This window comes from Suricata suricatta, chromosome 2, assembly GCF_006229205.1.
Source record: "Suricata suricatta isolate VVHF042 chromosome 2, meerkat_22Aug2017_6uvM2_HiC, whole genome shotgun sequence".
Lineage (NCBI taxonomy): Eukaryota > Metazoa > Chordata > Mammalia > Carnivora > Herpestidae > Suricata > Suricata suricatta.
This window is the reverse complement of record NC_043701.1, coordinates 109,867,689-109,895,402: the sequence shown is the minus strand read 5'-3', so window position 1 is coordinate 109,895,402 and position 27,714 is coordinate 109,867,689. Positions and strand designations below refer to the sequence as shown.

Below are 27,714 nucleotides of genomic sequence, written 5' to 3'. Positions count from 1 at the left end.
TGCAGAGGGAAGCCAGAGCGCCCAGGCTGGGCTCACGCTCTGGACGCCACACACCTAGCTCCGTCCCACGGGCCTCTGTTCCTCCCCTTGCAGGCAGAGACATGGACCACCCGCGACGAGGCTGTGTGGATGGGAAACACGATGGTCCATCCAGCATCTCCCAGACATGCAGAGAACTTTTGTCCCTGCCTGTCTTCCCCTTGAGAAAGGGGGCCACCGGCCTGTTGTAAATAACACGCATGCCTGCAAACCCAGGTTTAGGAACCAGATGTGTGAATGTGCACCACGACCAAGGCAGTGGCTGCGTTTCTGACCCACGAATCCCACAGGTGCCCGATCAGCCAGCCTCTCCGCCCACACAGGCTTCTTCCCTCCACCGTCCTCACAAACGCCTTGGCCTTGGGCCTGCTCATGGTCATTTGGGGGGAGCTGGGGCAGCCCTGTCATCGGCACAAAGCTCAGATTTACTTAATTCTTACTTAGGGTTGTTTAGTGCTTCTGCCAAAGCAGCAGCAGGGTGGTCGGTGCGGCTCCGTACCTGCTGCCGGAGCCCGTGGAAGGTGGCAATGGGCTCTGCGGCCTGGGGCACCTCGCACTCCGCGTACAGGTGGATGTCGTCTTCCACGCTCTGCGCAGGCCAGAACCCAACCACGCCCCTGGCTCGGAGCTTCCTTTGACCAATCAGTGCTGTCAGCATCCTTTGGGCATCATCATAGACTTTTTTGGCCTCTTCACCTAATACGAAAACATTGTGAGAATTCACCGAAAAATCCCAATGGTCACAAGCAAAAACCACTTCTTTCTAAAGCCACCACCCCTCCTAAGCCATTGTCTCTGGTCACCCTCCTTTTCCCCCCAAACACTGCACTGACGCCTGTGAGCAGCACTACTTAGGGGGGCCAGCTAAGGGATGGGGGCTCTGCCAACCGCACGTTTACTCTGTCTCCCCAGCACAAAGCACAAACGTGCCTCCAGGCAGCACCAAGCAGAGAGCCTGATGTGCAGCCCGCAGTGCAGTCTGCCAGACAGAACAGGCCAGACCCTTCCATTGCCCACCTTCCTCATGGGCCCCTTGCCCCACTGGCCTCCCAAGGCCCTCTTGGGACGTGAAACAGGTAGCGGAGGCAAGTGTGGCCCAGCTGCTCCCAAGTGCCTTCATCACGTACGTGGGTTGCCTGGGCTCAGAGGCCACAGGTTGTCCCCCATACCGTGGGAGCCAGGCTCCTCTCCACCCTGACCCCACACCCCCAGCATGCCACCTGCCACCCTGTTCTCATCTGGCTCTCTCTCGATCCTCTGAGTGGCTTGGCACCATGACCCCAGCCCTCTGGGGGCAGGTTCCGGGGGTGGGGCTAGAACTCTGATCACCCCCACTTCTCTTGCCGATTGCCCCAAATCCCCTCCCCACACCAGTGCTCCAGGAACAAGGGACTCCTGGCATTTCCCCATAGGGGCACCTGTGACTGTGCCTTCCTGTCCTCTGTCTCCTCTGCCTGGGACGTCCTCTCCTCCAGCACCATTTCACATCCCGAGTCCCAGCCTCAGTAACTCCCATTTGATCTTCCAAAGACAGCTCAAACCCATTTCCCCCAGGAAGCACCCCCCGGACCTCCCAGTCTGAGGCCTGTCTCATCTTGGGTGCACAGAAGCCCTGGGCTCAGCCTCACGCAGGACTTGGCAGGCCGTGTAGAACCCCCCTCACCGTTGGCTGAGCCCGCTCCTGGCCACACCCCAGGGCGCAGGGGCTTGGCTTATTAAAGAACAGATCAATGAAGTGCCAACTATAGTCCATAAATAAGGACCAATCTAGCATCTTTAAGCCACTGGAGAGGAAAACAATGACCCACACATTAGATTATAACAATACACTATCTCCTACAGAATCCGAACCCTCTGCTCTTCACCTGTTCTCCCCTTTCAAGTCCCAATACTATGTGTTGACTATCAGTACAGAAAGGAAGTGCTTGCTGAACGAACCTACAGTTTTGTCCTTAAATATCTTGGGAAAGTTCCGATTCGGGTACTTGCCACGGAGCTGCCAGACATCAAAGAAAGGCTTCCAGTCTATGTAGGCCACCAGCTTCTGCAGGTCATAGTCTTCAAAGACCCGAGTCCCCAGAAACGTGGGCTTCACTGTAAAAATAAGTACTGATGTCAACACCAATGTCAGAGCCTGGGCCTAAGCACCTAACACACGGGGCAGGGATCTATGCAATGCCTCCAGGCCAGCTCTGTCCTGCCCCAGGGCCCCCACTCTCCCTCCCTCTGGTCGTCCATAGCTGCTGTTTTACAAGGAGGGTAGCTGTAAATTTTGCAGCAAATCTTAAATAAAACCACCCTTCCCAGACCGATACCATATGTTTTCACTCATATGTGGAACAGGAGAAACTTAGAGGACCATGGGGGTGGGGAAGGGGAAAAAATAGTTAAGGAGAGGGAGGCAAACCATAAGAGATTCTTAAATACTGAGAATAAACTGAGGGTGGATGGGAGTAGGGGAGTGGGGAAGGGGGGTAATGGGCATGGAGGGGGGCACTTGTTGGGATGAGCACTGGGTGTTATATGGAAACCAACTTGACAATAAACTAAAAAAAAAAAAAAAAAAAGAAAAGAAAAGAAAAAAAGAAACAAAACTACCCTTCCCAGGCAGCTGTCTATACCAGCCCTTAGAAATTCTCCCTTCCACCCTTTGGTCTAAGAGAAAAGACGGGTTTCTCTTGTCATTTGTACAGATGGAGACAATACTAAAGTAAATGCCACTACAGAAAGACACATACAGTAAACCACTTATCAGAACCACAAAAGCATGAACCAGTGATCTCTACTTCCCACTGATATGCATGGACGTAGGCAAAGCGTAAGGAAATGCACAGGAACAAGGCATCAAATTCAGGATTGTGCAGGGGAGAGAGGGGGACACATGCAGCTTTAACCACTTACGTATTTTTTTAATGTTTATTTTTGAGAGAGAGAGAGAGAGAGAGCGAGCAAGCGAGAGCATGAGCAAGGGAGAGGCAGAAAGAGAGGAAGACAGAGGATCTAAAGCAGGCTCTGCACCACAGGGTCAGTGCAGAACCCCATGCAGGGCTTGAACCCATGAACCATGAGATCATGACCTGAGCCCAAATCAAGAGCTGGACGCTTAACTAACTGAGCCACTCAGGTGCCCTGGTATTGCTTTGTTTTTAAAATGGGCACCAGCTTACTTCTGAGGTAGCTAGTGATATTCACAGATGTTCAACCGATTGTCATGTTTTCACTATTTTTTTACTATTCAGAATCATCACTTCCTCATAACATTCTAGTATGTTGCTTTGTTTGACACTTAAAAAGAAACTACAGATTTCCTCTTGGTGAATGTCTCCTCTTGCCTAGAAAGGCAGGGAGAAAGGCCATCGCAGAGTCACTGAGAGATGTTGGCCTTGAATTTTACCACCAACAACCTTGAGAGAACCCTTCTTTCTCCCTTTACTGACTTCCTGCAACTCCTCTAAGACTGGGTTTTCCTCAAAAACATTTCTGAGGGCTGTACACTCAAGCAGCAGGTCCTGAGCCTTGCAGGGGCCCCACACTGGGAACAAGTGGCCATTTGACTGCTGCCTGGCACCACAGGCCTTCAGAGGAATGTCCCCACTGAACTGTGTCTAGATGTTTAACTTGGTTAAAATGGACTTTTCCTTGTGAGAGTTTTCTAATTTCATAGTGAAAGGTAAAGAGAAAATAATGAACTATATAGTGATTCACATTTTTCAAAGGTTTATCCTCTTTTATCCTCACAACCTTTCATAGGGTAACTCCTTTTTACATATTAGAAGCTGTCCGAACATGGACACAAGATGCTCAAGGTCAGTCAGTGATTTGCAGCCGGGAGCCAATCTGGGATTAGAACCAGCCCTCCCGGCTCCAGACGTGGTGTTCCTCCCACTAAGCCACAGAGGACTCAGCAGGAATCCAATCAGAACCAAGCTCACCTACATTTCCAATTTAATGCTCTCGAGTCTGCCGAGGATCCGCAGAGCAAGGAGAGCGGATCTGAGGTATTACCTTGGAGATACGGATTCAATGAATACAACCCGTTCCCCCTGTCTGCACTGTGCGTGTGAGTCTCATGCCTCTCTCATCCTCCATATTTTACTCCCTCGTGAACACTCTGTAAGGCAAGAGAGCTGGCCGGAAATAAGAAAGGGGAAAAAAAACAAATGAAAGAAACAAAAAGAGAGAAGCATTCAGAGAGAGAGTGGGAGAGAGCAAACAAGAAACAGGAGCTCCAGCTTTGCTGGAATGTTCTAAAGGTCTGTTCAGTGTGAGGGGGTCTTAAATCTCAGACACTACATGTCAGTCCTGGGGCCTGGCCTACGACCCAAGCCCCTCAGTGACTGTACCACCCACAACCTGCATCAGGCTGCGGGGGGGGGGGGCGGAATCAAGCCCAGCAGAGAGCGGGAGCTGTGGGTCAGAAGTCAGGCCAGAGACAGAACCCGATAACCTTTTACCCGAAACTCGGGGTCTTCACATTTAAGGGGAGATAACAGCACATTCACTACAGGGTTGTGTCAAAGCACTCAGACACGCCGAGCAGTCTCAGGACATAGTCCTGTCCTCCATAAATGGTACCTATTTACTTTTATTTTCAATCATCAGTGTCTTTCATCACCATTATTAGACACGATCAAGCATCTCTAGCTGCCTGTTTGATCCCCAGCCAGCTGAATGCAAACAGCCTTCCAGCTCACGCTATCACCCACAGCCTTTTTACCGACAGCCACACAGACCTGGAGGAGGCTCTGACAGCCAGTCCAGATGGAAACCGTTGTTTCTAGCTTGACTTAAGGTCAAGTATCTTCTCTCCTATGAAAAAAATAAGTTATTTTAGTCAGAAACTCTTAGCTTTTCAGCTGCAACTATGAATATGTACCTGAAAAGCTAACTAGTACGTGACTTCTGTAAAAAAAAAAAAAAAAAAAAAAAAAGGAAAGGAAAAAAAGAAAAAAACCCACAAATGCTTTCATTAATGAAAATTCACATCCTGAAAAGCTCTTCCTTTTCTGCCCGATGTGATGGCTTCACATCAGAACCAGAACAATGGAGAGAAAGGATTCAATAAATACCCATTAAGTATTGATGGGTAGATAGGTGCTTCTAGAACACCTGAGGCCAGGCTTATCTGGCTTTCGTGGCCATCAGGACCAGAGGGCAGAACTATGAAATTTTCAACTGTGGGCAAACCGAAGAGGTGGAGAGCTGGCCACAGTAGCTGGGGCTGGCCGCCACCTCACAAACACCTCTTCCCTTCCAGCTGTTCGTTGTCTCGTTTCGCTCGTCTCGCCCCTGCCAAAATGCACCCTTCTGTGGACAAGGCCCAGCAGCAGGCAGAAATGTTCCTGTGACTTCTAAAGAGCAATGACACCTCCTTTCCAAGGATTCCCTGAAGCTCATCTAGAGGACAGCTGTTAAACTGCTGTGCACGGGCCACGCTGGGCAGGGGAACAGCGGACAACGGCCTCCACTAATGTCTTCATTTTCTCCCTTATTTCAAGAACAAGGATCCTTGGGAGTCATTTTCATAGGCTGTTTCTGCTCCTATTCTCCCGCTGGGTATGTTTTATTCATTCTCAGGGCTCTGCTGTCTAGCACAGCACCTAACACATATGGTGTACCCAATAAATGTTTGGTGGAATAAATGAAATTAATTTTAGTATAATCCCATGTTATCAGGAACTTAGACGCCAGGTAATTCCAATTCGAACATGAAAACAAGGCCTCTCTAAAATGATGCTAAACCCTTTACCCTCTTTTAAACGATAAAGTCACATTAAGAAAAAAACAAATGTAGGATCATTTTAATACCCAAACTAGCAGGTATTTGTCACTTACCTTGAGAGACTCATAATGGTCCTGTCTGATATCTTCATATTCTTCTAAGATCTCCTCAAAATATTCATCCTTTAGATTCTCATCTAATAGCTGAGAGCACTAAAAATGCAAGATGGAAGTTCAAGAACCACAGAGGAGCAGAAGGAGATAAGTAAAATATGGTCACTGGTCAGCACTGGCGACTCCTCTTTCAGGAATATTCCCTCGTCACTGTCATCCCCTCTCCCCTCACCAGCTTCTCGAATTCCTGCCGGGGTGTGCATCCTGGGCTGCCTCAGTGGACACAGGAGGTCCAAATCTGACACATTCTAAAGAAAGCCCTTAATGGCTCCTGAGAGATAAGCTCTAAGCCCTTGAAATATCCTGCCTGATAAGAGAGCTTCCTCTACACGGAGCCCCAGGCCACCCTGGAGAGTTTAGGCTAATAACGTGACTGGGGAGGCAGGGGGCCTGCTCAGGTTGTATCTGCCTGACCTCTGGAGTAACTAAGGTCAGTCAGGTGATTAGAGCCTATGTGACTGACTCCAGAACACTAAGGTTCAAGAGAGCTTCCCTGGTCGGCAATGCTCTGTACCCGGTGTCACTCGTCACTAGTGGGAAGAATTAAGCACCAGCCACATGACTCTGCTGGGGGAGGGCACCGGGAAGCTGGTGCCTGGTCGTTCTTGGATTCCACCCTTCACATTTTTGCCTTTGCTGATTCATGGCCACCCACCATGACTGTCAGTGTTAACCGTGTTTCTGAGTTCTGTGAGTCCTTCTAGCGAATCACTGAAGGTGAGGGTGGTCTTGGGGTCCACACAACACATTTGTCAGGTACCCCTCTTCAGTGTTTCAAAGACTCCTGGTCTGTGTGTCCAACACCGCATTTACCACAGGCTTTCAGTACCTGTCTGCGCATCTCCTCGCCTCACTAGAGGACAAGCCCTTGGAGGGGAGAGCTGCGCCTTAAGTACTTCGAGCCCCTGGTTTCTAGTTCTGTGCCTGGCACGTGCAGGGGGCCTTTTCACTAAATGCTTGTGGAAGGAATGAGGCTCATCTTCACAGTCAACTATGACTAAGGAAAGAAGGGAAACCTATCATCTGACAAACAAAAGGCTACTCAGTAAACTGTAAAACCAGGATCTGCTAAATATTATTTATGACCAGCATTATCAAGCTGGTGGAAGAAGAGCCAAAACCAAAGCTCAAATGAAATTATAAAGAAAAAGAGAAAAATGGCTGCTACTGATTACCATCAGTTCAAAACACGGCAGAGCCCCATCTCTGCCCCTCCACTTAGATTTTCCCTCACACACAAGGGCAGGTAGGCTGAGAGCCATTATGTGAAACTGAACAAGTTAACCTGGATGATGGCTCAAGGGCCCTCCGGCTTTAACTGCCTATAATTCTATGTGACTTTTCTAAGCATCTCTAATAGCAATCTGATCCCCTAAGAGATGGTACAAAGCGAGACCACTTTCCTGAGGACCATTGTGGCGACCCTGAAAACAGGCTCCTGGACGGTATTCACACCACAAGGTACTTCCTTCCAGTCTTACATTAACCTTGGCTCAACGAAGTCCTTGTTTAGGAAAGCCAGTGGCACTCAGTGAGAACAGGAAGGGGATGCCTACTCCAGAGCTCCCCAAAGTACATGCAATCAGTGTTTTAAAATACTGCATTCAGCTAGGTTTTAGACTCTGGGAAGGCAAAAGATTGCTTTTCTAAATATCCAGAGAATGCAACTGTACTCTGACACGGCCCCTACTGGGTAGACAGAGCACACCCCAGGGGGCCACCTGTTCCCAGAGCCAAAAGGACAAGGCAGCCCCTCCCTGCACAGTCTGACTTGCTTGATAGAAACAAGTTATGGTCAATTATATAGGCTAATCTTTATGATCTTTCTACCATAAAACCACAGCCCGGTCATGTGTCTTCATGCCAACCGTTCGGACACAGTACAGCCTCTCTCTTCCTTCTTTTATTCTTTATTCTTGGTGACAAGAACAGCCGGATGAGAGGGAATAAGTTGAAAATATGTAATTTAGAAAGAACTAAATACTGGCACATTTTTTTTTTTATTTAAAAAGAAAGGAGGGGCCCCTGAGTGGCTCAGTCAGTTGAGCATCTGACTTGGGCTCAGGTCATGACCTCACAGTTTGTGAGTTCAAGCCCCGTGTCATTCACTGCTGAAGAGTCTGTTTCGGATCCTTGGACACCCCCCCTTTCTCTGCTCCTCCCGCATTTGCACTCTCTCAAAAATAAGTTTTGTTTTGTTTTGTTTTGTTTTTTAGGAAGAAAGGAAAGAAAGCTGGGGCATCCTGAGGTCTAAACCGCAACTACCATGTTGTTGCCATGTTTTGGAATCTTTCAAATGCCTACACTGGTGACCCAGAGCACAGGCTGGTGGCACGTGCCTCACAGTTGGGCCCAAAGCCATTGAACCAACAAGCAGCCTAAACAAACTGTACCACTGATCCTGAGAAGAGTCACTAACAATTACCCAAACGACCTATCGTCAGACTTATGTCGGAGTAATTTCAGAAGGCGGCCACGTCTCTGTATCGGAGAAGATCTAATCCTGCTGGTGATCCGGCTGGACAGACGTGTAAGGAGCGCCAGCACCCATGCTCCATCTTCTGGCTCTCAGCTCGGCCCCTACTGCTTAGCTCTTCAAGACAGTGGAGGAGTGTCCTCAAAATGGAATCCAGAGGCCGGTTTCTTCCCAGACAAAGTCATCCCCTGACCTGTGGGGCAATGCTAGCACCAAGTAGTTGAAGAAGGCAGAGGGCCTGGTCTCCAAATGGGAAATGTTCAGTCATTCATCAGCATTTGAAAATAACAAGCCTTAAAAAGAGGCCCACTTGGTGGCGCCTGGGTGGCTCAGCCTGTTAAGTGTCCAACTTGAGCTCTGGTCATGATCTCACTGTTTGTGAGTTCAAGTCCCGCGCTGGGCTCTGTGCTGACAGCTCAGCGTGGCCCACTGGTTAGTCAACCATGAGCTCCACGCAAGCTCCTTCTGAGGCACAATTGGAATAGCAGACACAAAAAATTGTTCTCAAGCTAATTTGTAGAAACCTAGTTAATTAGCACATTAGTTTACACCAATAGCAAATAAAAACTGATTTTATGATTCCTGTATGACTTAATTGTATCTTTTTTTTTTTTTTGAAAGAGAGAAAGTACAAGCAGGGGAGGGATGGGAGGAAGGAAAGAGAGAAAGCAAGAGAGAATATATCTTAAGCAGACTCCACGCCTAGCTCAGAGTCCAACATGAGGCTCGATCCCACAACTCTGAGATCATGACTGAGCTGAAATCAAGAGTGGGACGCTCAGCTGACTGAGCCACCCAAGTGCCACTATTGTATCCTTTTAATAAAGAAGAATCACTGAACATTAATGGGAGCACGTTTAATGCAGCATAGAGTAACACCACTGGCCTTCACACCCTACACTGCCACTTCATGGATGTGTGACCTCTAGAGAATAGTAACCTCTCCGTGACTATTTCCTTCCTCCTGTCTAAAGAGGGATAAGGAGAGTATCTGCTTCATGGAGAATAAATAAAAATTCCATGTAAAGCACTCAGCACAGTGCCTGGCACACTATCAATTTTTAATAAAGTTAACAATTATTGTACAACCTTCCTATAAATAAATTCACAGATCTGGAAAGATGCCTTTGGAAAACGGCTCAGGAAACGTGGCCACCCACGTTCAGGCCTGTCATCGCCTGATAGTCTCACGAATCACCAGACCCTCTCGGTACCTTTCCTCACCTGCAAATGTGAGAGCTGGACTAGGTTAGCAGGTTTGGGTTGTTTGTCTTAAGTTTTTATTTATATGAGAGAGACAGAGACAGCATGAGTCGGGGAAGGGAAGAAAGAGAGGCAGAGAGGATCCCTAAGCAGGCTCTGCATTGTTAGCACAGAGCCAGATGTGGGGCTCGATCTCATGAACTGTGAGAACATGACCTGAGCTGAAATCAAGAGTCAGATGCTCAACCAACCCAGGTGGCCCCCGAGATGAGCAGTTTTTGAATTGTGCTCCTTCGGGAACGAGGTGTGGGATGAGGGATGAAAGGGTCACTCTTACTCGCACCGTGCTGAGTTTCCAGGTAAGACATCCTTGGAAGACACGGTTTCCGTTACTAAAACAAACTTGGAAACCACTGGGCCACACAGTCGCTTAGAGTCCCTCTAGCTGTTATTTCCTCTTATTCAATGAAAATAATGAAGGGGCGCCTGGGTGGCTCAGTCAGTTAAGCCTCCGACTTTGGCTCAGGTCAGATCTCACGTGGGTTCGAGCCCCGCGTCGGGCTCTGTGCTGACAGCTCAGAGCCTGGAGCCTGCTTCTGGCTCTGTGTCTCCTTCTCTCTCTGCCCCTCCTCCTCTCATGCTCTGTCTCTCTCTGTATCAAAAATAAATAAAACATTAAAAAAAATAATGAAAAACATAATGAGAGAGAATATTAGGCTTCAGCGACAGAGAAAAACAGAAAAGACCTCTTGGGAAAGTTGTTTATTACATTCACCGAGAAAAAGAGTCTATTATTCTGAGTTTTGAACATCTAGAGAACGTTTTCTCTCTCTGGGTAGGGTCAACTGGCCCATTCCGGAGTACATGTCTATCTAGAAATAGGTCATGTTAAAAAATTCTGCATTCCTTTGAGCCTTGGCATGAAGACCGTATATATTCATACTTGTAAATATATGTTTAAGTGGCTGAAATCTCTCTCCCTCTGGATTGTTGTCAACGTCACAGGGGTTCTGGCAGATGTGGTCTCTGAAAGCACAGGACACACCCACCTGGCCCCCTTCCAGCAATGCAGACAACTACAGTGACACCACCCTACTGAGTCTTTGCATATTCTTCCACATTTTTAGTAGAAGTGGACAAAAATAAAAGATCACCTTGGGAAATGCCCCTTATTCAGAACACTGATCTTTTCTTCTCTCGTCACATATCAAGATTAACAGAAGGCCCTGCACTTACCACCACCACACTCTTGGACGCGTCCAGGACATGTATTACAGGCGCACTGTATCTGGGAGCTATTTTAACTGCCGTGTGGGTCCTAAAAAGAGGGGTCAGGAAGAAACATATCCATCAGCACTGACAGCACCCACCAACCCATTTGGAACCATTAGAGATACCGTGTTCCTACAGGGTGCTTTCCAGAGAACAGTCTCAAGGTACTTACAAATACTGAACTTCACGTGTCCCTTGTATAGCAAGACGGACTCCTTCCCCACCCTAAGACGGGGAATTCTAAGAGAGAAGACATGGATTTGTTGGCTCAGGCTACAAAAATAGCCTGTGACAAAATGCGGAAGGCTCTGTCCTCAGCTCTCTGCCAACGGAGATGAGACCATGACCTCACACTCATTAGCATGTCTGAAGCGAGAGCGCTAACCAGCCCAGGCAACTGCACTTTGCTGCCATACAGGTCAGACTGCATTTCTTCCTCCAGATGACCTGGGGAAGGAGCTAGGGCTCCTGGGGATCCAGACCCCAAGCGGCGGACCAAGGACGCACTGGCCGCCGCTCCCCATTCCTTAGGGACACCACTCCTCAGCCCCGACCCCACCTTGCACTTATAATATGGGGCCTAGGACCCTGAATAAATTTGGCACCTAAGTCACCAAGAGGCATAAGCAACAACACTCTCCTACCAACATTGGCTCAGCCCTGAACCCCCCTGCCAGACCCGGGAACATCAGCGGTGACGAACAAACACCCATCGTCAGTCCCTGAAGTGACCTAAGTGAGTACGCAGCAAGCCACCTCTGCTGCCTCAGGCTGATGGCACAGGGTACACCTGCTCTCTGCCCAGAACGCGGCCCACCAACGTGAGCAGTGAGGCGGGCCCCGCGTGCCCTCCCCAACTGGGGTTAGCCCAGGGCCCTGACCGTGGGACCCAGTCCCACGTCCAAGGGCGGCAGCTGCACATGCCCCAGGACAGGCTGTCCCTGCCAGTGTCTGCTTGCCCCATGTTCACACCCAAGGTAGCTCCTCCCTGCGTCAGAGGCATTTATTTTCTCCCCCTCAACCCAAATGCATTTCGTTCAGGAAGATGTCTAGAATATGCTACCATGTGGGGAAAAAAACCAAAATACCAAACAGTATATTTGTTTTTTTAAAAAAACCACCCTCAACCTGCCCTAAGTCTCCAACCTTACAAAGAGGAGTTTCTGTATATTAAGGGGAAAAAAAACAAAAAACAGGTGTCAACATTGGTTATACAGAGGCTGGAGGTGGAATGGAGGAGGGGAAGGGAGAGAATAAATTTTACTTCACATTCCTCTGAAATGTTTGACAGGTTCTAATAGTCAGCGTGGACTACTGAGGAAAATTTTTAAACCAAGAGGTTATGAGAGGCATGATATACGTGTGTGTTTTTAACAGACTTCCGAGGAATGACTAAAAATTCATTCGTAGTGAGACAGACAAGACTGACATTTCACCTGTCCCCTTTGTGGGAGTATCTCCACACACGGACAGGAAGCAGAGGACGAGAGCCAGAAGTCACAGGAACTGAGCCATAAAATGGAAGTGCTAGCCTAAGCCGCTTAGTGCAAGAGATGCTTCTAGAGTCAGGTTTAAGGCGCAGAGCAGCAGGGGGAGCCAGACCGTGGTCCTAAAGCAGCCACATGAACTCCACTGCCTCCCAAGGATGTTTTGTGCCCGCTGTGTGCCCAGGGACCAAAGATTTGAAAATATCCCTGGTGTTCTACAAGGGGAAGATTTTCAACTAGTAGGAATAGTTTTTATTTATCTTAATTTATTTTTAATGTTTATTTTTGAGAGAGAGAAAGGGAGAGTGTGCAAAGCAGGAGAGGGACAGAAAGAGGGAGATGCAGAATCCGAAGCAGGTTGCAGGCTCTGAGCTGTCAGCACAGAGCTTGATGCGGGGCTCAAACCCATGAACTGTGAGATCATGACCTGGGCCAAAGTTGGACTTTCAACTGACTGAGCCACCTAGGCACCCCAGGAATACTTTTAAAGAAGAAACTGCTTCCAATTTCAAAATAGAATGTGAGCCTATGCTTGCTTCCTCTTCTGTAGGGGACCAGCTCTTCAAGCACACAAATATACCTCAATGTATGTTCTGTGATGGAGTTCCTCTAGGAAATACCGAGTCTAATAACGTGACTTAGACAGTTCTCTTAAAGAGACCCTTCAAGTTGTAAACCTTCAAATCAATACAATTAGTATTTATTAAGCATCCATGCCTTCTCTGTGCAATTCTGGCCATTCTCTCACTGGTGATCTCTGGACAAGGGTCCCACGCAGAACCTGATGGTTCCCCCACCTACCACCACCACACCACATCACCACCACACCACCACCACACCATCACCACACCACCACCACACCATCACCACACCACCACCCCACACCACACCACCACCACCACATATAAAGCAAACTGTTGCTTTCCAGCGTAAAAAATGACGAAGCTAAATGAATACAACCATTAAATCTGCACTTGCTTGGCCATCAAGAGTACTTCTGGTTTCCTTATAAAACTATATGTTGATTCTACTTTCTTCTAAGCTTCCGTTTATGTAACTCTCCAGCTGGAGGCAGATGTGTCTCTGAAGTCTGAAAAGATGTAAAACACTGGAATCTCTCCCACCCTCCTACCAACCAATAGCACAGGGCTAATAGCCCCTGACGCTCCATCTCAGCTCAGGCTCTGTGACGTCACTCACCAATGCTGGGGATTCAATTAGTCACCTCACATACCAGCCAAGCGGGCATGAAGGTCTTTTTAAAAGCACCAAAAAAGAAAAGGTACTCCAAGCACGTGTCTCATGCCTTACCCTTTCAGAATTAGAATGTTTTACATAAATGCACCATGACATACAAACACACACACACACACACACACACACACACACACACACACACACAAATAAATAATAGAGTTTGGTGAGAAAAACAAGAGAGGAAATAAAAGTGTGAGCCCTGAGCAGTGGGGTCCAATGCAGAAGTTGGGTGCGTGAAACCCCACACACAGGCCTGAGCTCCGAGTTTCCTGGCAGCCGCTCACAGAGGCAAACAGTACCAGTTACATGATTCGGCATCTTCCCTCCTAACAACTAAAAAACATGTGTGTTCAGAAAATTACCTCTATTTCTGATCACTGAATTCCTCCCGAATTCTCCATTACTCACAAAAAATAACTGAAAAAGATACTTTGCAATTATTGGCTCTAAACCCTGTAGAAAAGCTAACTGCTTTGAGCTAACTTCCTTTGAGAAGGTCTGCAGCTAAGAGGGCCAGATTGCCATTAAAGTCATTTCTAGTTTGTGATACAAAACCATATGCGTTACAGACAGGAGAATATTCAGTTTTCCATTCTCTTTTAGCTGCAGGCTCAAAAGGGAACCCCAGGCATATCTCCATGCACACACGACCCTAAATCTGTACAGCCCCTTGCGCTTCTTCGAGGATCCTTCAGACAGCCTTAAGGCTCACTGCGAGTGTCTTGGGAGCACCATTCTAGTTCCACCATGCCACCACGGGCCACTGAGATCTGGAAAAGCCATGGAGTAACACCTCCTCATATCCTTTCCCAACAACTCAGAAGTCCTGAGCTGCCATCTGTTCAAATAACAGTTAGCAAAAGAAAAAACTGGAAGGCTGCTGAGCTCTCAAAAGGTCTGCAGGAGGTAATAGAAGGGGCCCTCAGAGGACTTCTAAGACATTCAGACTCAGAATGCCTTCTAGCAAAGCTGACTTTCCCAGAGTAGATGGGTCTTACAGAGATGCAAAAAGTACTCACTGTAAAGGAAGAGACTGATAACATGGAACATTAAAAGCTATGTTATTTAAAAATACAACTAAGACAGCAAAAGGCAAGCCATGATGGAAGAGGCTACTTGCAATAAATATTTCTAATAAAAGATGTGCATCCAATATAAATAAAGAATATGTACAAATCAGTAAGAAAAAGAGGCAGAATACCCAATTTAAAAAAAAAGGACTTGAAAAGCATAAACAGTCAACATACATGTGAAAAGGTGCTCAGTATCATTAGTCAGCAAGGAAACACAAATGAAATCCATACCAGGATGTGATTACATATACATACCTACTAAAATGGATAAAATTGAAAACAGTGTGGGGTAACTGGAACTCTCATAATTGCTGGTGGGAGCGTAAATTAATATGATCACTTCGGAAAACTACCTAGCAATGTCTAACGCCAATGATCAATCACAGGTGGATGACCCAGCAAGTTGGCATTCTGCCAAACCGCCCCACACTGGAAAAACCCAATGGTTTTTCCACAGTCACATGGATGACTAAGCCATAGTATATTACACGACGGAATATTACACCACAAGGGAACAGTAACTCCTGCAACAAGCGGTTTGGGCCCCCAGGTATAACACTGCACGAAAGAAGCCAGACACAAAAAATTACATGCAACAGGATCCCATTTATATGAGGCTGAAATGTGGACAGAATCAACCTTTGGTGACAGAGCAGTGGTGACTTCTGTCATCAAGGATGACCGGGTGGGGGAGCCTGGCAGAGATCCCAGAGTGCAATGTTACCTGGGGGTCATTTTCGTGAAAGTCCATCAGGTTGTGTATCTGTGATTCGTGCCCTTTTCTGCATGCCTGCTACATTTCAGCTTAAATAGGAGGGTCTGATTAAGCACCACTAAGTAAGGCCTCACCCACTGTCACTCCTTTAGACTGGAGTCAGAATGGGGGGCTGGGGTTACCCCGAGGCTCTGAGAGATGGCACAGGAAATCTACTCTGCACAGGCTTTTCTGGCACCACAGTGGAAAAGGGGATGGTCATCTGGAGCACTGCCACTGGCTTTTACTTTCCAAGCGATTTCCCAGAAACAGCCACAGGCATGGAAGAGAACAGAACCAGAGAAGGCAGACTCGTGAAGAGACCAAGGAACTCGGGCAGGTCGCAGACCCAGCTTTCCCGGCCCCTTCCCCAGACCCCGAGGACAGAAATTCTGCAACAGCATGGAGGGAGGGTGGATGACTTCCAATCTGATGAATTATAACCCGATTTCCCAGGTGCCAACTGGTGGGAGGCATTGATGGCTATTCTACATATGATGGCTCTTGGGAAGGTAGTTATGTTGTCTCTGAATGTTTTTTTAAAAAACCTCTTTAATAATGGAGGCTCTTACTTGGTAAGAGATATAACAGAATAGACTATTTTGTAATGTTCCAATTTGCATATCACATTTACCAAACTTATAATATGTTCTGTTACATCTACTTCTTAAAAATGTATTTATTCTGTTTTAAACCATAATCTCAAAAGGTATTTCATGCTCACAACAGTCTGTAAGTTCTCTTCTCCTTCTCTTTGCTAAGCTAATGAATATTCACATTAAAACCATCAATTAACCAAGGTGGGAGGCCTCAGTTAGTGGTGCTTAATCAGACCCTCCTATTTAAGCTGAAAACCCAGTTATCAACGGAGAAAAATCTGCCACACATCCTAGTAGGCACGTCCTTGGCAGAATAGCAAACTCAGCTCTCCAAGATGAGCAACAAGAGCCACCTTACTGAGTCCTTAGAATATGAAACGTACTTAGTAAATAAATGACACAGAACACTGTCACCACTTGTGAAAATAATCCATTCAGATTATAAATGGGATGGTCATTAATGTTATGTGTCAATTTGGCCAGGCAATATGATCTTACACCAATCTAGATGTTTCTGTGATGAGCATTTAAACCAGTAGGCTTTGGGGTGCCGAGGTGGCTCAGTCGGCTAAGTGTCCAACTCTTGGTTTTGGCACAGATCATGATCTCATGATTTGTGGGTTCAAGCCCCATGGCGGGCTCTGTGCTGACAGTGCAGAGCCTGCTTGGGATTCTCTCTGTCTCACCCGTTCTCTCTGCTTCTCCCCTGCTTATTTATTTCAAAATAAATAAAGATTTACTTTAAAAAAATCAGTAGACTTTGAATGAAGCAGATTACACTCCATAGTGTGGGTGGGACTCGTCCAATTAGTTGAAGACTTTCAGAGAAAAGACTGAGGTCCTCCGAGAGAGAAGGAATTCTGCCTCCATATAGCCTTTGGAATCAAGACTGCAACATACACTTCCGCCTGGACTCTAGCTTTCTGACCTTCCCTGCAGATTTCAGTTTTACCAGACCCCATAATCACATGATCCAATTTCCTAAAAGATATCTTTCTCTGTATATACTATATTGATAATATAATACAAAGTGATATATATAATCTACATAAAGTAAATATATATATACCCATCCTATGGATGGATTCTGTTCTTCTGGAAAACTCGATTAATACAAATGGCTTAGTATACAGTCATTTCTAGTGCAGGATCATTAGGTTCAATGTTCCACATGGGCATTATTCCCTGACAAAGTAAACGGTATGGGGCATAAAGAACATGTCATAAAAAGTCTAGCAGTACCCATAATTAACATATTTCTCACCAAACATCATTATGGTCATGACCCAAGAAAACTGTAATGGCCATGTGACCAACTTAGTACTTTCTCTTCTTTAAATTGTTTAACCCAAAGGTTCTCAAAAGGTTTCCCCTTTAAAAACAACTTCCCAAGGTGATTCTCTGATTCGTTCTTGCTAGGTTGGTCTTCTGCCTCAACTATTTCCAGGCTGGACTTTCTTCAAGGGAACCTCTATTTACTCAGTCAGACAACTGCTTCGAGACAGAGAGTGGGCTAAAGCTCAAGCAATGTCTTTGTGCCAAAAAATATACCTTTTCCACTTGGTTTGATTTCCAGAGGACTGATTAACAGAAATCTCAAGAACCAAGGGCACCTGGATGGCTCAGTCGGTTGAGCATCCGACTTCAGCTCAGATTGTGATCTCATAGTTCGTGGGTTCAAGCCCCGCCTCGGGCTCTGTGCTGACAGCTCAGAGCCTGGAGCCTGCCTTCGGATTCTTGTCTCCCTCTCTCTGACCTTCTCCTGCTCATGCTGTCTCTGTCTCTCTCAAAAATTAATAAAACATAAAAATAAAAAATAAAAGAAATCTCAAGAGCCAAATGAGAGGAGAGAAGATTAAGGAAAAGACAACAACAAACCAAAGAATCCCAAAAAAGGCAAAGGGTGGGGAGGTCACATAGGAAGTTTCCTACAGTGTGCTCCAAAAGTCCTGGCCCTGGCTCTTGTCCAAGTGAAAACTGAAAGCTTAGCCCTTATATAATGAGCCCATGTGCTAAGCATAATGAAAAAACAACAACCCAGATTTCACTGCTGTTTTTAAACACTGGCAATTAAATGAATTTAAGGGAAGGGGTGCCTGGGTGGCTCAGTCAGCTAAGCGTCCGACTTCGATCGACTCATGTCATGATCTCACAGTCCATGAGTTCGAGCTGTGCATCAGGCTCTGTGCTGACAGCTCAGAGACTGGAGCCTGCTTTCGATTCTGTGTCTCTCTTTCTCTCTTTGCCTTTTCCCTACTCATGCTCGGTCTCTCTCTGTCTCAAAAATAAATAAAACACTAAAAAAAATTTTTTTAACGAATTTAAGGGAAAGCAAGCAGCTCGTTAGCGTGACTTACCTCGATGTGGTCGCTCCTCCAATCAACAATGGAATCTTTATAGCCAACCTCTCCATTTCCTTGGCAACAAAAATCATTTCATCCAGGGAAGGAGTGATGAGTCCTGACAGACCAATTATATCTAGTTTTTCAAAAAAGAAGAAAGGACAGTGAGAAGGAAGAGGGAGACAAGCAGAAAAGTATGGAAGACTCATTTTAGCAACTTTGTAATAAAGACTGTAAGACCTAACATCAATTCCCCATTTCTAATTCTAAAATATCTTTTCTGATTGGGGAGTTTCACTTTATTTATTTGTTTGCTTTAGATAATAAATGGGATTTGTAACTTAAAGTTGCAACAATGTACTTGCCACAGTTGGGGGAAGCCAGGCAAATAAAAAACATTGTTCATGATTTCCCAGACTTTAACGGTCACAGTGTCTGAAGAAACATAAAAATTGACCACACACACAAAAAAAATCTAATGCAACCCTGTAATAAGAAGCCTGTTTCATTCTCCATCTTCCGAGCTGTACGGAGTTTCAAAGTCACCTATTCACTGATTCAAACCCCCCCCCCTTCAAGGACAACGAAAGCAGCCCCCTCACAGGAGCTGGCTCCTGTCAGGACGGGCTGGGGCGTCACCACTCACTGATGGACAGACATGGGGGAAAGGCCCGGAGGGCCCAGAAGTCCGCAGCACAGTACCTGCTTTGTGGTCAAGAGCTGCTTTCAGTATCTTGTCGCAGGGAGTCATGACCCCTAAATCAATAACTCTGAGGGACAGAAATGAGGTGAGAAAACTGATGAGAATCCATAGAGACAAAGCCTTACTTAGCCACCAAATACTCCTCTAATGTAAACTGGAATCACAGTGACTCACTAAGGATCAACAATCACACGACAACTACTATTTATTAGGTACTTACCACACGCCGGGTGCTAAGCTGAGATTTTTCAAAGCAGCTTTATTGACACAAAATTCACGCAGCATAAAATTCATCCATTCAAGATACATGATTCGATTATTTTTGGCACACTACATTATTATTTTTTAAGCTTATTTATTTATATTGCCAGAGAGAGAGAGGGAGAACAAGCAGGTGAGGAGCACAGAGAAGGACATAATCCCAAGCAGACTCCACACCATCAGTAGAGCCAGAAGTGGAGCTTGATCTCAGGAATCATGAGATCATGACCTGAGCCAAGATCAAGAGTCAGATGCTTAACCAACTGAGTCACCCAGGTGTCCCTACATTATTTTTTTAAGCTCCAGTAAAATATACAAAATACCATGTGCCCTTCTAATCATTACGTTTAAAATTCAGTGGCACTAATTAGAATCAGTCAGTATTTATTTTTATTATCATTTTTATTTATTTTATTTACCACCACCACTATGTATTTTTAATACCTGGCCATCACTACAAATAGAAACTCTAATCATTCAGCAACAGTTCCCCATTCCCCCCAGTTGTCTCTGTGAATCTGCCTATTCTAGACATTTGTGTAAGTGGATTCATACATCACTGTCCTTATATCTGGCTTATTACACTGAGCATGACAGACATACACATTCTATTTGCTCGCCTGTCAGTGGACACGTGGCCATCTCCACCATGCCAAGCTTTCTGCATAAGCAATCCCATTTCACCTTCAAAGTGGCCCATGATGCAAGCACCACTATGGCCCCCATTTTACTGAAGAAGGGCCCACAGACGTTAAGCAACTTGTCCAGTCACACAACTAATTAGCAGATTTGGGACACAAACCACGATCTGACACCAACACTCATTCTCTTGGCCATTGAGACCAATAAAAACGCTGGGCAAGTTCACTCAGTAAACATCTGCTGGACAGGAGAGACTGGCTGGAAGCCAGTGTGAAGGATAATTAGGAAGAGGTCACTTCCTGCTCACGGAAAGCAGACAATAAGACAATATGGTTCCTGAGTCATGGGAGAGGGAGACTGAACCAGGGAGCGGATCACTGAGGGAGACAGGGTGAGAGACTCAAAGGTAAAGCTGAGCCAGGGAACTGGGGACCGCACACAAGATAGAGGGAGGGCATGGAGCAGAGGATGCAGGGGCCTGCTCTGCAGAACAGAGTTAAGACTGGAAGGGGGCTCCAATTCATAGAGGAAGCAGCTTTCTGAACTCAGAGGATTCCTGCCCTGGACAACATTCCACGTACGACTCCTCTATTCAAGATTTACAAAGTACCCATCATGGTCATCTTTATAATTTAATTTCATCATGTGTATGCATTTCATAGCATGATTTTCACTGCTTTCATAATGTCAACTATTAAAATAGGCAAAATAATTTGGGGCACCTGTGTGGCTCAGGCAGGTGAGCATTCGGCTTCAGCTCAGGTCATGACCTCCCAGTTCTCGAGTGCAAGCCCCGCCTCGGGCTCTGTGCTGACAGCTCAGAGCCTGGAGCTGCTTCCGATTCTATTTCTCCCGTTCTCTTTGCCCCTCCCCTGCTTGCACTCTGTCTCTCTCAAAAATACCAATCATTTTAAAAAAATTAAATAGGCAAAATAATTTTTTAAAAGTCAATCAACTACCACTTGACATATCATCATCTCGTGAGAGGGGATACCTGACAGGAAGGAGTCCTGCTTCTCGCTATGTATCTCTTTTTTATTTAATGTTCTATTTATTTTTGAGAGAGAGAGAGACAGCGTGAGGAAGGGAGGGTCAGAGAGAGAGACACACACAGAATCTGAAGACAGGCTCCAGGCTCTGAGCTAAGCTAGCTGTCAGCACCGAGCCTGATGCAGGGCTCGAACGCATAAACCACAAGATCATGACCTGAGCAGAAGCCGGATGCTCAACTGAGCCACCCAGGCACCCCTCGCTATGTATCTTTTTATACTCACTTTTTAAGCTTGTTCCCATTATTACTTAAGATTAAAAAACAAAACACAACAAAAAACAGCCCTAGCCCATACAGAGTCCTCAGTAAAAAGCAAGACAATTTCAAATCAACGATAACTATATTCAGCTTTGTCAGCACTAACCGGGCTGTGGGTTTTACTGATGTGGGAGGGTAGGTCCCAGCAACAGTGAGATGACATCACATTTTGGTGTTTAACATATTGGGAAAAGGCTGATAACTGCATCTTTTGTTAAACTAGGACTAAATATAGACTGTTGCATACAAAATCAAGCACAACAGTATACTGCTTTTAAATCAAGACAAGAAGGAATACATTTCAAAGCTGACTGTTCACTGTCATACAGTATTTTCAAAATTCAATTACTAATTGTCAGTCTGATGGCAAGAATCAACTTGCTCTTGCTCCTCTCTCTTGTTCAGAGCAGTGTGTCTTTCGGGAACACCGTATGCATGCTTGCTTTGTTTGAGGACAGTAACGAGGCCTGTGGCTGAACAGAAATGCGGGAAGGAGGAGACCATAGGCACAGAGGTCACAGAGAGCATCTTAAGGGTGGCGACTTGGCAGTTTTCAAAATATTAGGTTTGAGATTTCTTTAGATAACCACATGGAGCTCTCAGGTGATCGTGAGTCGAGTTCTGGTGAGGGGTCCATGCTGGAGTCAGAACCTGGCACATGGTAGCAAATACAGTCAGGAGACTGGACGAGATAAGTCCTTCCAGGGGCTGGGTTTGCCTGGGTGTGCCCTGTGGGAACATGTCAGAACTTCAAGCCTCAGGTCCAGACCTACTTTCATTGGGTCCGACTTTTAACAAGACCCCCAGGGGAGGGGAAGGCACATGATAGTCTGAGAAGCACCACCTTGGGTAGTAGGACAGAGAAGAGGTCCGAAGCCTAAGCCCTGGAGCGCTCCCCTATTTAGGGGTCACACAGAGAAGGAGAAATCAGCAAAGGAGAGAGAAAACCCATGGTGAGTGAGGAAAGAAGAGGTCTGAAAACAGTAGGCTAGGTGACTGGGACGCAAGTTCAACTTCCAATTTATTAGCCTGTCTAAAGAATATTGGGAAACAATCAAACATATCATTCCTCAGGGGTGTATTTGCTAATCTTCCATGCGCAGAGAGTAATATTCACAGCACTGAGATCCATGAAGGTGGATGCTCACCACCAGGAACAAGCAACCCAGGAGGGAGGCTGCCCCCACCCCCACCATCAAGGGAAATGGGATGTTCCCCACGTATCTGGGCTAAGGAAGTATTGGCAGAGTCAGATTTGAATACAGTGTGACATTCGTGGCACGTTGAGGGAAGCCATCTAAACCGATGACCGACGACTATTAAAGCATCCCTGGAGGGAGATACTTGGGGCTGAATTTTGAAAAGAGTAAGTAGGTATTAGTTCGAGGAAGGAAAAAAGAGGGCAGTCCACACAGAGACTGGCACTAAAGGAACCACCTGGCCCTGGGGAACTTTGGCTGAAGCAAAGGACCCAAAGCCTGGGGGAGTGGGGGTGGGGGTGGGGGTGGGGTCTTCTATGGCCCCCGCTATTCTTCCCATCATCCCTTTCCACTGTCCTTCCTCTTTACTGCAACTTCCTGTTTCCCTCACATAGATTGCCATTCCCCCTGGTTTCTTCACTTGGAGCCATGAACCACATGACCTCATGCCTCTTCTAATCCACATTCTTATATTATGTCACAGGAGAGACTAAAGAGAATTAAAAAAAGTCAATGGTATGGAAAATGCTGATTTTAAAATAATCTTTCTAAAGTGTTTAAAACAGCTTTAAATGCAAGCATTTAATGTGCACTTTTAATTCAGGAAAAAAAAATGTAAGCTGCACTGGATACTTTAGCAAAGGCATCCAATACTACGTGAGAATACATACAATACTATAATAGATAAAGAATTAAAAAAGGAAAATCAAAGTCATGCACCTGCACCCATTCAAAATGCATCATATTTGGGGTCTCTTGAAGGGAACTGAACCAAGATGGCATTGGTCTCTGATCCTGCAATTCACACATGCTACCACTAGATGGAAGAACCCAACCACTGTGCAGTCCCCGGCCAAAGTCTCTGATCTGTGGTTAAGTGGTACTGACAGCGTCTGTTTCCATTTCTCCTTTCTTAAAAAAAAATAAGTAAAACAAATTCTGTAAAGTTTCCCTTTCAAATATAACAAGTTGGGCAGAGGAACCGAATGGGTATTTTTCCAAAGAAGACATCTGAAGGACAACAATGTATATCAGAAGATCTTCAGCATCACTCATCATCAGGGAAATGCCGATCAAACCCATAATGAGATATCACCTCACATCTGTCGGAATGGCTGTTCTCAGAAAGCCAATGGTAACAAGCATTGGCTAGGATGTGGAGAAAATGTTCTCACCACAAAAAAAGAAATGGTAAGTATATGAAGTGAAGGTGGTGTGGGCCAACACTACTTGCTAACACTATGGTGGTAATCACACTGCAGTATGCAAGTGTACAAATCAACACATTGTACACCTTAAACCTGTACAGTATTATAGGTCAAGTGCATCTCAATAAACTAAGAAAACCATATAACACCCCTCCCTGATACAGATACATATGTGTGCATAGGCATATGTGTGTGTGTGTGTATATGTATACACACACACACACACACACACACACACACACACACACATATATATCAGGTTGAAAGTCTCTGAATAATTATCAGGTGAGCATGTGTGGTGCACAAGACAGACAGACTGGACTAGTTTGCCCTTGACTTAGATACAGTCTTTTTTCTCACTCAGCTGAACACGCTGACATTATTCAGTTTGAAAATATTTCCTTTATAGCCATCTGTCTATTGCTTAATTTTTACACATACTAGACAGTTAGATTAGCAACCACTAGTTAAATATAAAGAGGTATCTGTTATTATTATCTGTTTCACCAGATCCATAATTTTAAAGTACAGGATATAGGATATCTAATTTTATTTTTTAAATTTAACATTTATTTATTTTTGAGAGGCAGAGCATGAGCAGGGGAGGGGCAGAGTGAGAGGGGGGACACAGAATCCAAAGCGGGCTCCAGGCTCTGAGCTGTCAGCACAGAGCCCAAGACGGGGCTCAAACTCATGAACCACGATATCATGACCTGAGTCGAAGTTGGACTCTTAATTGGCTTAGCCACCCAAGCACCCCAATATAGGATATCTAATTTAAAATCTCCTGCTGACATATCCTACTTTTTCCTCACACAATTAAGCAGTTTTGTATTACCCGTGTTTGCAGTATGCATTTACCAGTGCATTACTAGTGTGCAAATTTTTTAATGTTTAAAGAAAAATGCTTTCAAGAGAGCACACAAGCAGGAGAGGGGCAGAGACAGAGAGAGAGACAGAATCCCAGGCGGGCTCCATGCTGTCAGTACAGAGCCCGACATAGGGCTTCAACCCATAAACCATGAGATCATGATCTGAGCTGAAATCAAGAGTCAGACACTCAAACGAATGAGCCACCCTGGCACTCCCAAGTTTCTTTTTATATAGTAATTACTAAAGAGCATATCTAAAATCCATTTTCATGTAATGTCTGATCAAAAAATTTTTTTAATATTTTAAATTACTTAAGAGGAATTTAACTAGAATATTAACATTAAACAATACGGTTAAAGTTGTTTAATTTTATACTCAACAGTGGAAGATAAAATGACAGAGCACAGAGTCCTTCCTGACTTTTGGAATCAGATGCCCTGACTATGTGGCTTGCCACTTGCTGGCTGTGTGGCGATGAAGCAACCCCTTAACTTCTCTAAGCCTCAGTTTCCTCATCTATAAAATGAGAAAGACACTAAATGAAGCAGACAGAGCAGGATCAGAACCCTAAGAAGGAAGGATGAAAGAAAGGAAAGGAAAAGAAAAATATCACGAAGACAGAAAACAGAAAAATCAGCAATATAAAAGCACTGGCTCATTTGTGAAGTGGTAAACAAAATGAGGTACTAGTGGTCTCTTGGTGGATATATCTCATAGGTCTAGTCAAATTCTCAAATTTATATGTTCTACTTGAATCCAATGCATCATCCCCATAAAAATGTTCTGTCTGGACAAAACTATCATCTTCAGTCCTCTTGACTTCTTTTTCATTCAAAAAGAAAAAAGTCCTTACCACTGTATGAGGTTTTCTGCTTCGATGACAAAGAGCCAGGAACTAGACAGCTGCCTCGGGATTTGGGACTGGATGGTTTGCTAGACTCACTCACTAGCTGGGTGGTTCAGCCCAGATCCAGTCCGGAACCCGGAAGCTCAGCCAAAGTATATTTAACTACTTAAGGTAGATGGGGGGGGGGGGTACCTGCCTACCAGCTAACACCATAAAACTAAGCTGACGAGGGGGCCACGTGTTAAGAGACACAAGACCCAGAGAGTATCTGTCGTGATAAAAAAAGGTTTGCACATTCACTCATGTTTTTGTAAAAGGAATAATTACAGTTTCAGCAGAAGATATTTCTCCAGTTAGACTTATGAGCAAAGAGGAGCAGACTTGCAATGTGCAGGGCAGAGGACCTGGATGTGCTGGAGGAAACCCTGAGTTTAATAAACAGGCTTTCACAAATGTTGACACTCAGCTCGAGTAGCACCCGGAGAAATGTCACAGTTCCCCCAGGCCTCCCAAAACGTCTTTAACTGGAGGAAAAAACATTCATAGTGTGATTCTCTTGGCTACTTATCCACTTTCTGAAAATAAAAAATTATAAACTCATGACAATATTATCTCAAGAACTGCTTTGGAGGTTTACCTACAAGCTGCTTTTTCCCAACAGTTTCTGGACCTTGATCACAATGTATAGGCACCTGGCTATTTAGTCTCACCAACAGTAACTTTCTTGAGTTTCTTGAGAAAAGTCAACTAAATCATCTTGGTGTCTCCAGTATAATGTGTGGTGTGTAACAAACAATCTATAAACATTTAGAAGCTGAATTCAATTCTGACTAATTCTGATGAATGCAAATAGAAACAAATGACATCAGGTTTGAAAAGGTGAGACAGGACCAGAGATGTAGATTTCAGGAAGCAAACTCCTTATCCAAATACTTAATTCTATAGCTGAAATCTCATGACAACAATCTCCAATGTATTTACCTTCTAAAAAAGAATAAATACATCCCAAGAACAATATTCCTCATCTGCGGACTGGGAGAGAGGGGGTAAGCATTTTGACAGTGAGTTGGCAGAAAAAAGAAGTGCCTGTGAAGACAGAGGCAAAAGGGCCATCCCGACACAGTTCCTCCATCTCCAGCCTTCCTGAGGGCCTCTGGGTTGCACTAAATTGGCCTTGAGTGTGGAGGGAGGGGCCGGGCGGATTAGACCCATGAGGGGTCATGGCCACAGGCCTGGCTCTCTCCTTCACAGAGGAGAGAGTACGTTGGAAGGAAGTCCGTGACTCAAAGGGACTGCTGGTTGGACAGTCACCAGAGAAGGCATTAGCTGTATTAGGCTTTGGACTGTAAAGAATATGTTGAAATCTGAGCAAAACGTACACTTACTATAGGTCATCACCTCTCACATGGAAGTAACTTACTGCTGAATATTTACCACTATAAAGAGCTACATCAGCAAAGATTTTACTTCTGTACAACATTCGAAAATCTAGCTTCATCATTTCCGAGAGGCACGAACAGTCCTGTTCTAAGCAGAGGAAGGAAAGAATTGTACAGTCACAGCCTTCTTATAAAACCCCATTCAGCCACAGTCTTATAAGATCTCAGCTGTAAGACTGCCATCAGTTTACTGAGAAGGAAAAGAGAATATGCCCTGGGCCACCAGCTATGGGCAGAAGCCGAGTGCTCCAGTAATTAGAGCCTCTAGCCCAAGGTCAATTCTCAAGAAGCCTCTTGTTTGTTCTGACCCTGCCTGAGTAGTTTTCACTGTTCCCTTTGTCTTATCAACCAGATTAACAGGTGACAAACTTACGAATTTATTTTATTTAAAAAGGTGTGTTCAATGCAGAAAGTGGGAAAGCACAGTCAGGAAAGGGAAATTTAAAGTAACCTCCAACATCCATGGCCATACCCTGCCCCTCCCAACCCATACAGAATCATTGCTGCAGATGCTTTTATTTTTAAATTGGAAAGGGGATGCGAGAGGTGGGTCTCAACTCACCTGAAATTATTGCAGCCAAGGACGACGGCAACTATGTTCTTGCCTATGTCGTGCACATCCCCCTTCACAGTGGCCAACACGATGGTGCCCTGGTAGGGGTCCTGGGGAGCAAGCCAAGTAGCTGAGCACTGCTGCAGTCACCTTAGCACAGAGCAACTTAATTCTCTAGAGCCAGACAGGGGTCGGCGCAGAGAGCACTCTAATACAATGAAGACCACCTCAGAGACAGACCCAGAACCCACACCACGTGCTCTGCACATACAAAGCTGTGCCC

The 27,714-nt window shown here is 45.5% G+C and overlaps 1 protein-coding gene across 2 annotated transcripts in view; it reads right to left on the bottom strand.

The window, feature by feature from the left end:
- MTR (5-methyltetrahydrofolate-homocysteine methyltransferase) overlaps positions 1 to 27,714 on the bottom strand; it is a 96,449-nt gene that overhangs the window by 5,329 nt on the left and 63,406 nt on the right. For both annotated transcript variants that reach the window (XM_029931656.1, XM_029931657.1), the window contains 8 exons: positions 27,441 to 27,541; positions 19,100 to 19,167; positions 18,413 to 18,533; positions 10,850 to 10,931; positions 5,875 to 5,973; positions 4,773 to 4,848; positions 1,978 to 2,133; positions 539 to 735 (listed from right to left, as the gene is read on the bottom strand). In XM_029931656.1, the coding sequence (XP_029787516.1) occupies positions 539 to 735; positions 1,978 to 2,133; positions 4,773 to 4,848; positions 5,875 to 5,973; positions 10,850 to 10,931; positions 18,413 to 18,533; positions 19,100 to 19,167; positions 27,441 to 27,541 (900 nt within the window). The remainder of the gene's footprint in view (positions 1 to 538; positions 736 to 1,977; positions 2,134 to 4,772; positions 4,849 to 5,874; positions 5,974 to 10,849; positions 10,932 to 18,412; positions 18,534 to 19,099; positions 19,168 to 27,440; positions 27,542 to 27,714) is intronic.